Raw genomic sequence first — 11,203 nt, 5'->3', positions numbered from 1 at the left:
CTTTAGCCGGGGGCTGATATATTCAAGTGTAAAAAAGAGCATTAGAAAGCCTGGGCCACAGAGAAAGCTCCATTACTAGTCTCTGTCAGGGGAGGCTGGTGGAGGTAGAAATCGGAGAACGGGGCTCATTGTAATGAGGAATGCTGTATGCTGTATGAAAAGCAGCTTTCCTACTTTAGAGCATCGGCTCCACAGCTCACAGCTTCATCCATCTCAATGTACTGTAATATAGAAAGTGTCAATGGAATCATCGGTGTCACTATCGGGGATATCCAGGTGACTCACAGTTGAGTGGATCTCCAGTGAGCTGGTGTCTGTGTGAGAGAGATAGAGAGACAGGATGTTGTCGCTCTTCTATAGACATTTCAAGTCCTTTCACGGATCAGGGATCTGTACCCCTACACGTGTGATGTGGCGACCCCTGAAAGCGGTGTGATCAGTGAACGCCGAAAGTGTCCTGAACCTTTTTGTTTCAGCCAAAGCGTTGAACATGTTCTGAGTTCTCCCCTTCTTCCTCAAGGTTAATTGCTTTGTTTTTGTTCGCTGGCTGGCATTTAAAAGTCAGCCGCCACCAGGTGCAGAGGTGAAGGCTGGGGAGGGAAATCAATTTGGCTGGGGAGAGAGGGGAGGGAGAGAAGGAGGGAGAGAGGGAGGGAGGGAGGGAGGGGTAGGGGGGGTCTTCTGGTGGCACTGTTTGACACCCTTGAGGAACCGGTTTTGAGGAAATAAGCTAGCGGAAGACCTTTGTAGCAGATGACTGAACTGAGGCTGTGTATACCGATGCTGCTATGCAGATGAACTAACATGCACACCACCGCTGCATTTCTTCTTGTTGTGGCGCTGGGTAAAGAATAAAGAATAACTCCTGCCAACTCCTGCATAAATTTGCCGCTACATGTTTGTTTGGGCGATGTTCTCGTTTTCGGACTTGACTGAAACATCGCTGAAATAAACATGCCGAGGAAAATGTTGTTTTTCATTATTAATGGTAGAGTCTGTTCGTATAACAGAGGCTCTGGCGTATCTCGGCGGTATCTCTGCATGGACATGACTATGGTTTTTTCCCCCTATTTTCCTCCTCTAATGCTTTGGGGGCAGCTGTTCCTAGGCCCAACCCCTCTGATGCATGCGATTATGCACTGGCCTTATAAGAGATAGACATCCCTTTTCCTTTGGCTGCATAAAAACCTAAACAAACTGTGGTCCTATTGTTTGATACCCTGTGGTTATACTTGTTTTATTCCGAATGTTCTCTTTGTGTGATGTTTTTTGTAGTGTTGTGGTTTTTTATCCAAATGGTTTCAACCCCAAATGCAGACCATACAGTGTGTTCATGTTAAAAGATTTACATTCACATTTAATGGGTTTAAGTTTTGTCTACGGTAAAATCCGAATTCCCCATCCTCCTCCACACACACATTTTCATAAGATCTCATATTCAGCATGTCTGTGTGTCTGTGTGTTCATTATGTCTGTTTTTTACCCATTTCTGCCTTCTGTTCTACTGCACCTTATGTCTGTCTCCCTTTCTGTTCTCTTCTCCCATTGGTCCAAGTCAAAGGTCCCTTGAAAGGTATGAAGGGACTAGCGCCTCCTGCACCGCAACCAGAATCCTGCGTTTTTAACCCCTTTTAATCCGCATTCCTAATTTTGAGATTGCTCTGAATTTTTTGCATTGGGTTTTAATCGATTAATTCTATCACAACTATGTTTAACCTGTTTAAGTGACAAAACATTGACCATTTAGTTTAATAATTCCATCTAATGTTTATTTCTCAAAATCTAGCCCCCAAAAAACATATTTTCTCTAAAACATAACCAACCAGGCCCTCATTTCATTTCCACGATATTGATCAATACACGCTGTCATGTTTAAGCCAAGGTGGAAAGTAACAGGCAATTGCAGTTGACATTTACTCAATTGATTTCCCTTTTACTCCATTGTTATTTTAAATGTGTTTGACAAGATTAGCCTTTTGAAGAAGGCTAAAACATTTGATTGAAAAATTCAATTAGATTGAAAAATCGTCATTTGGGACGGTCACCTCAGACAGGTCACTGATTGACGTTCTCTGAGTTACTTTCTCCACCTCTGCTTCAGTCTAAAAAAAGATCACCTAATCAGATAACGTAATGGTTCTGAATGGTGCCATCTCTCTCATTCTGAAGACATTTCAAAGGCTAAAGAACGCCATGGACGTGTGTATCCTTCTAAAACCCTCTGGCTCACTAACATCGCTCGTGCCGTACGGTCAACAAACTAAAGCGAGCAAATCCGACACGTGAGCAGACTTTCTAAAAGACTTTAGCCTCTCTGTGAGATTTATTTCATTAGTCGTTTACTCTATCTATCTAATCTTAACCACTGTTCCAGTGGTACTGGAGGTGTAGAGATGTCTTTTTGATTGAACAGATAATACACTTCTCTCCTCGAGATCGATCTGTGGACAGAGTTTCGTATTTGCCAGCTGTCATGCTTCTCATCTCACCCTGTGGCACAAGAAATCTTAGTGAATCGGAGGGTTTGCGAAACATCCTAACTCATTTTCTACCAATAACCTCAGGTTTTTACTTAAACTCAATGGAGTCATTTCACCAGTTCACTCTTTATACAGTAAGTAGTATATTAATCGATTAAAACATGAAAACCTTTTCCCCCCTGTGCGATTATCCAGTTTCTTCGTCTCTTCACCCTCTCTCTTCTTCTCTCTGATGGACAGTATAACGATTGATTCTTCTTCTCCACCTCTCTTTCTCTTCATCTGTCCATCACTTTTTTTCGAAGGGCTGATTCTTCTTCTTCTTCTCTCTGTTTCATCTCTGTTCCTCACTTCTTCTCACTCTCTCTTTGTCTTTGTTTGAAAAGCCTGATGGACCTTGTGTATCTCTAAAAAAAACTGTCTTGGATGACTTAAGCAAGTTGTGATTGCTATAGGTTGAATTGTTGATATTGATGATGTTGATGTTGGGCATTCTTCATATTTACTCCAACTTCATTGACCCTTGAACCTGTGTGTCCAGTTGACATGGTGACTCAGCATGGGGCATGCACAGAACCTTTGGGAAATCTGTCAGATTCTAGTAAACTCCTAGTGGTCTGTGATGGTAATGCATCCCGCTAAAGAGAATGTGTACTGTATAGGCACACAATTATCAATATAACCTGCCCTTTGGTGAAGAGAAATACAACATCTTAACACATGATAAAAAAAAACTGTTGGACATCTAAACGTGCATATTTTTGTTCTATTCCCTCGCGCTGGTAATGCCTCTCTGCTGTTTGCTACTTGCTTGTGATGAGAGTAGCAAACTAATGCTGGTCGATAGCCTATGATCACCTCTGCATGACGGTTCTCTCCCTAAACGCAGAGGGAGATGACGCGGGGGCCATGTCCTGAATGAGATTGAGCATTGAGACATTGAGCAGGAACTTGAGCTTTTGCACAAATCCTCTTAACACCCGCTGAGGTGTACACAAGTTGAAGTTCCAACACTTTCATCTCTCTTGTCTGAATATGGCCCTTTATGAGCAGCATGTGTATGAGAATGTGTTGGTTTGCGCATTTAAGAGCAATATTGCTTTCCCAAAGAGACAGGGGGTGCCTAAGAGGTTTTATAAGCATTTAATGCTGGGCTTTTTAGATAAAAAAAAGGCGTATATGCATTCAGATAATGGTAGCTCATTGCCAGCGTTGCTACTGTTGCTAAAAGCAAGCTTAAGTATCTGTACACGTTTATCAGAAATGTTGGGGGTTTTTAAAGTCTGCTTGTCTTTCAGTCTGCACATCCTTGAATGTGAGACACATCAGTGGAATAATAATTTTAAAAAAAAGTATTCAACAGTTCTCTTGTTTACACTTCTTCCCTCCCTAGAATTCCCTTAACCCTTGACCCCTGACCCCTGACCCTTTCTCTATCCCCTACCACTGGGACGGTAAGGACATTCCTGGTGATAGATGGCATCATGGCCTTGGTCTGACCTTTCAACCCCCCCCCCCCTCCCTCTTTGCAGCAGCGACGAGGACAACAAGCCCCTGCAGGGCAGCCAGACCTCGATGGACGGCGGGGTGAAGGAGAGCGACGACAGCCTGGTGGACTACGGCGAGGGCGGGGACGGACAGTTCAACGAGGACGGCTCCTTCATCGGCCAGTACACCGTCAAGAAGGACAAAGACGAGACGGAGGGCAACGAGAGCTCCGAGGCCACCTCGCCCGTCAACGCCATCTACTCGCTGGCGTAGCCCCCCCCCCCCCCCCTCTCTGAATCGCAGAGGGACCCCCCGGGGGGTCGGGAGTGTGCTACCACCACCACCACCACTACTACTACTTCTACTACACACACACACACACACACACACACACACACGCACACACACATGAGTATATAAATATATGAATATATGAAACACGTAAACACATGTAAAACACCCACAGCGCCTGTCTGGAGACTGTCTGACCCCTTCACAGCGGAGGGAGAAAAAGAAGACGGGGGAGGAACGGAGGTGAAATGTTACGACGAGCCAAGCCTTGTTTTTTGTTTTTCGGGCTCCAGGAAATGGTATGCAGGAAATGGGGTGAAGGAAATTTGGAACAGTACCGGGTTTTCGTTCTGCTCTCCCTGCCCTCTTCACACAGACTTTAAGTGTGCCTGCAGGGCAGCGTTTGGAGTATAGAGGATAAGGAGGCGACGTTGGTGGTTTTCAAGCATCTTTGTGTGGCTCTAGAGCTTCTTTTGTTTTGGTTCCAAATGTCCTCGGCTTCCCCCTTAGCCTCCCTCCTCCTCTCCCCCCTCACCCAACCCCCCCCCCTCCCCACCTCTGTGTCTTTAGCTGCCATCCCCGAAATGGAGACACAGGCGCTCATCCTGTAACATATCAGCTTCGGACCACCAACTCATCAGGATGTAGGCAGATATGTTTATCATATTGATATTTCCGCTATGAGAGATCTTTTTTTCAACAACTGGTAGATGAGTCATTGAATATAAAGAATGCTGTAAACAGTACTGGCACACCTTCTAGTGCGCTGCAAAACTATGCACTACCACCTCATTATTTCTGGGTTATGTCTGGTTAGTAATCAATTGGTTCTTTTCCAGATAAGACTCTCACAGGTTCAAAGAAAACTTGCTTAATGAAATGCTATCATTCCCTCGCCTTTCTGGTGGGGGTAAATGTTCATTTCCTCCCATCTCAAATCGCAGAAATTCAAAATGGCCACTGCTTTCTTTTTATAGTACCAAGCTCTACTATGTCAGTTATAAATGACATTTTAAAAAAAAGGTTAAAAAAAAAAGATGATATATTATTTTGAAGCATGGTAGTATTTTAGTGCAAGAGACAAAGAAGAGGTGGTGGAGAAAGGTGGTTTTGCTTGGTAAACACTACTACTGGACTACAACCAGTCTGGGTTAGTAAACACTACTAATGGACTACAACCAGTGTGGGTTGTTTAACTCTCTGGTGACTGTCACTCTGTGGTGGCTACTTCCCGGTTAGCATGGCTGTGATCCTAGAAGCTTGATCTGCACATCTTTCCTCTGATATTTTTGTATACGATCACAGACGTAAACACAGCATCAAGGCCAGGCAGAATCTGTGGAGATATAATGTTAAGAAATTATTTGGAATCATGACCACCTGTGACACAAAATACTACCCCCAAAACAGGGAATTGATTTGAATTCGCAGATAATTTGTTTTCAAGAACATTTTCCCCACATATTACGTCCGGCCATAGTAGTCATGGCCATCTTGCGACTTTGCCAATGGTTTCTCCCTGCAGAATCTCAAATAAGTGCTCCTTGATATTTCACCACTTCATACAAGTACTTGTATACCTACAACTGCACTAGTTAAGTCTTTCATGCTTCATCAAATAGATCTTAACAAACTACAATTAGCTAACAGAGGTTTCAATGTATCCCAGATATTTATTTTATATTTTTATTTATCACATTATGTGGATAGTATTCATATATTAGTGATTCATTTATTAATTGTTGCATACACATTTTTGACCAACAGATTTGGTTGTTTCGCATCAGAAGTTTAACAGATTATGAGAGCCACAATAGAGAGCTTACCTGAATTAGTTATTGTAGATAATAAGATTTTTAAAAATGCTCAGAATGATGCATCTTCGTGGCGATTGGCTTTTCTGTTGTAAAACTAACAAAATTCATGTTGTATCATATTAGTTATTCCATGTTGGTATTAGAATTTATTTAATATAACTTTTACATGACACAGAAATTTAATATTGATTATTTATTTGGCATACATACATGTAGGTCCTGAAAATAATGTCTTTGTAAATATTTATTCAGATTGATTTCCAAAAAATGCTTTATGAGAATACGAAAAAAAGAGTCACAAATCTGTATCCGCCGCCGAGCAAATGTGCATGGTTCATCCCAAGGTAACACACGTTTGTCACCTCGCTTTGACTCTGATTTGCATCCTCAAAACAAGAATCACTATGTTGTCCCTTGCTTTGAAATTGTCTGTAACATAGCCTATGGGAAGTAACTTGTCTCTTAGCCACTTCTTTGATGTCACAAATACAAATGAAACCGTTTGAAATGTTGTGGAAGTCAGAGGTATAGGCCTACAATAGTCAATAGCCCCCTTTTATGATGTAAATAATTCGTAAGTGCTCCTGAAATGTATCGTTGTAGCATTCTGCGCACATCTGTTCAAAGCCTATGAAAAAAATAACTGCATTTGCCAAGATATCAGAGAACACAATTCTCCTCTGTGCTGTTGTCTGTGGTACTTCTGTCTCTCAAGAACATCCTCTCGGAGCTGCACAGACTCATTTTCAACCATCATGCCTCATCATGCTTGCTGGTCCACTTCTTGGTGATAGGCAGCCATTCTGAAAGAGCTTTCAGTCCGTTAGAGAGATGTCTAAATGTGCAGCCTTCGTCCTCATGTTAATCATAGAAAATATTGTCATCATAACAAAAAATACATTGTCACCAATATCCTCCTGTGAATAGGTTCTTTTAAACTCCTTCTACTTCTCCAGAACCTCAATGCAATATCCTCTGAATTATTAAGACAATTTTATTTTTTCTTATGTTGTTGATTCACTGTGACCTCTGGGTAGTGACTCCAGTAACTTCACAATGCACAGAAGTCTGACTAACACAAGGACACTCTTCAAGGAGCTATGGAGAGGTTGTGGCAACGGTACAATACAACACAATGCCCCTGCTGAAGCCATGCTTGTCCTCCAACCAATGGAAGTAAAGCGCATAGAGATAGAGAGACAGTCCACTCCCAAACCACTAACAACCTGACGACCGTTGGAGTCACTGAGTGTCGGTGGCGGATTAAGAACTCGTGGTCCGCAACGTTCTGAAACTTTAGCCGTGAACGCAAACCCACGGTTACCCTGGATTCAGTACACCCCCCTTTCCCTGACCTCCTGGCCTTTCCCCCCTTTCTCCCCCCCCCCCACACACATGGCTCCCAATGGGGAAATTAGTGAACTGGCTAGAAAACAATGAAAAAGAGAATTATGCATTTGCTGACGATTCACAGTGCTTTCTTATGTCCTTTTGATTTCTTTATGTACGTTGATTTGAGGTGCATAAGGAGCTTGCGTGTCTTTCCATTCTGTTTTTAAACGTAACTGCGTCATCTCCAGACACTGCTCCTTCTCCTTTTGAGCAAATCACGTTTCGACTATGAAGGCTAACAACACGTAAGAGTATCTGTTAGGGTAACAACATGTAAGAGTATTTGTGTGTATTGTTACAGCTTTGTGTTCAGTTGATTTAGGATGCTTTTTATCCATATGATGAAGCGCACATCAAAAAATAAAACTGAAGCTTATATTGTTATAATTATCATCGTTGATTGCTATTTGGATTTTTGTACCAATTTTTTTTCTTTTTTTCTGAGCATTTTATCTTACTTTTACGATTCTAAGTGTATCAAAGCAGCTCGTCAAAGTCTTGCTTCTACACGCAAAATAACAGCTTTTGTAAGGTACATCTAATCAACAGAAAAAATGGCATATTAATATATTCACCATGTATGCGTGTATGATGAGATGTTGCAACTTCTGCTAGAGACGCCTTCTTTATAGTAAAGCTATCTCTTTTTCTCTAACTCCAGACCTCTGTCTTTCTTTGTCTCTGTTTTCCCTCTGAAATGTTGCTGATACAGTTAAGTCTGTATGTCAGGTCTAGACTTCCAGCTTACAAGAGTCAACCACTTAATCAGATGTGATTTAATGTGTATCTAGTATAATAACAATAGAACATTGTATATTATAGTAATTTGGTCATGTTTTTAAGACGTCCTACCACCCCTGTACCACACACGTTGTAAGCCCCACAAAGCAAACCAAACCATAACTCTATCTCTATTGATTTATCATCTGATACAAGCCTTGGAGTGGATTACACCATTCCCATTAAACCGTCACGGCTACCCGCTCTCCCTCTACGCAGATAACAAACACAAAAACAGAGAGAGAGATTAATAAAAGCATTGTAACTATAAATCAGTTTGCCGGCTCAGACGGGGAGCGGGCCACGGCGACATGTTTTATTGAAGAGGGCTGAATCCATTCTGCCTTGACCCCCGCAAGCCTAGTAAATATTAATGTCCTCCACCCCGCCACTGCTCTACAGTGAACCGGAGCAGCTCTGTCTCTCTCCATTCCCCGACTGTCGCCTACGTCACCCTGGTAAAAAGCCATTAGCAACCGTATCCGTGACCGGTGCCGAAAACTACAGTTACACGCAGACGTGCTTCATTGTCTCTAGGTAGCGTTCTGTAATTATAAGGCCTTTCCTCTGCATGAAAGGAGTTGAATTACTTGGAGCGCAATGGCGGAAACACGTAGTTTTTTTTTTTATACTGACAAAATAATTGTGATTGCACCGTGATCAGATTTAACAAAAGGGAGAGAGGGGAGGGGATGCATTGCATTTGAGGCTGGGATTGTAACCAAGGCTTCTCTTGTTCTTCTCTCATAAAGAGATGGCATATCCTGCCTAATGACATCCATTTTTCGGCAAATGTCATTGCTAAATGTGAGACTTGCTATTTTGCCATACTGTAGATAGGCATCTCCTTATCTAACCTTTCACTGGACCCAAAGTTCATCCCACATTTACATACATCTCAATAATTTACCACACAATCAGTCAGTGCACTTAGATGACTGAGATGTCCACATGAAAGCATTAAAGGGAGGGTTCAGCCCATTGTCTGCTGTAGAAAAGTAAAGCATGGGAGAAGCTTTCGCTACTAGCCTATGAGGGTCTAAGATGTACGGTATACTCAGTCTAAGATGATATTTTACCTGAAGATGAAAACAGGCTGAACCATCCCTTTAACAACAGTAAATAACTATCAGCTGGTATAATGAGTCATTCATTATCAGGGCCGTTTTGTATTATACACTTATCAGACCTCTAAAAGGTTGTTAGATGCATTATTAAATGGTAAATGGACTGACTTATTATTATAGTGCCTTATTCCAAAGTGCTTTACAATGGCCTTTCATTCACCCATTCACCCATACATACATTCACACACCAATGGCGGCAAGCTACCACGCAAGGCGCCGGGCCTGCTCATTGAGAGCAATTTGGGGTTCAGTGACTTGCCCGAGGACACCTTGATACGTGGCCAGCCGGGGGTTCGAACCGCCGATCTGCCGACCTTTGCGATCATTAGACGCCGGCTCTACCTCCTGAGCCACAGCCGCCCCTGTGTCTCACTAGAGTGGGCACAGATTCTGAGGCCACCTATCCTTTACAGTCGAGCCAACCGCAGACGTGGTAACACAGCAGCGCTGAAAGCGTTGAAACAGCCAAAACGTTTACTACCTTACTGCCTCGCGTCCACAGACCAGATGCTCTCCTGGATCCGTTGGGGGACATTGAGATAAACAGAGGCAGATGTTCACGACTCTCAACCCATGCCAGGTACAGTATCACATCACACCACTACCTGTCCTGGGACAGCAGCACACACGCACACGCACAGTCGCACACGCAGACACGCACACTCAGGCACACGCACACACACACACACACAGGCACAGACACACACGCACACACACACACACACGCACACGCACACACACCCACACGCACACGCACATGCGCACACACACACACACACACACACTAGCCTTAATTTAATCAAGTGTTCTGGTCTGGGTCCCTAGTTTAGACATTAATCTCTTCAAGACACAACCTTATCCTATTCAAAGGGTATGAGTGGAGGTCACTGCCCCCCCCCGCCGCCACCCCCATCCCACTGCTGCCTGTACCACTCCTCAGGAAGTGTTATTTATGTACTGGGGCATCTTGACATGTTCATTTTGCAAATGCACTCGCCTTCCGTGCTTTTGTTTAGCATGCCGAGCAGCATATCTAAAGTGATTGGGGCCACATGGTCCGATACTGTTAAAGTGAAATGAATTCACAATGGAGAATGAAGTCATGGAGGAGCTATTGTCTCCATCCTATTGTGTTCAGCCAGACACGGAATGTCAACCTCTCCCAATTTGCCTTAGTCCATAAAAAGATAAACGACATGTTGAAAACCCACAAAGCCTTTTTTGACAACATGATTTATCTCTCTCTCCCTCTCCATACGCGTGGCTAGTATGATATATCGATCCCCAGAGCTGTGCCCATGCAAAGTGGACTTTGACTACTTCGGTCGCTAGGTAACTAACTGTCCTTGGGAGGTCATTCTAAATCTAACCTTTAGTGAAAACTGTACAGCAGGTTTAACGTGGTTTCAGAGCCCCCTCCCCGATCGATCCTATTGACTATCGCAGCACTTATCAAAGCGCCCGTCCGGTGCATTGTACATGCTTAGCAAGCCTCTAAGACAGTGGTAGAGGGCCAAAGGGGGTCATTATCATGAATGTGGAACTCCAGGGAGTTTGGAGTGAGGAAAAAAATAAACTATGACCCTTATGGTCCTTAAGATGTGGAGCCATGCATGTCTGGAGTGGGTACGGAAATTCATTGGGATTCTTCCCCTTGCTCTTGAGTTGGGGAACTGAATTGACTTTGAGAAAGTCAGACTCGGGGAGCGCGTGTTCAGAGAAGACACTCTGAAGAGCGTTGTGTTCATTGAGTTCATATAGTGTATCTCAACTTTTCCGATACGTGCCGTATGTTAGACCCATTGTGAGGAGTTGGAGCATGGTTTTG

General features: G+C 43.3%; 1 protein-coding gene across 1 annotated transcript in view; it reads left to right on the top strand.

The window, feature by feature from the left end:
- Positions 1 to 8,112, top strand: part of nfasca (neurofascin homolog (chicken) a) — a gene marked incomplete at its 5' end in the record, with an annotated part of 48,880 nt that extends 40,768 nt beyond the window's left edge. The window contains 1 exon segment of the mRNA XM_080547887.1: positions 4,013 to 8,112. Within this exon segment, the coding sequence (XP_080404013.1) occupies positions 4,013 to 4,241 (229 nt within the window). The 3' untranslated portion in view covers positions 4,242 to 8,112.
- Between the last annotated feature and the right edge of the window lie 3,091 nt (positions 8,113 to 11,203).

This window comes from Nansenia antarctica (assembly GCF_963989245.1).
Source record: "Nansenia antarctica genome assembly, chromosome: 18".
In the NCBI taxonomy this organism is placed as follows: domain Eukaryota; kingdom Metazoa; phylum Chordata; class Actinopteri; order Argentiniformes; family Microstomatidae; genus Nansenia; species Nansenia antarctica.
This window is presented reverse-complemented; position numbering and strand designations above follow the sequence as displayed.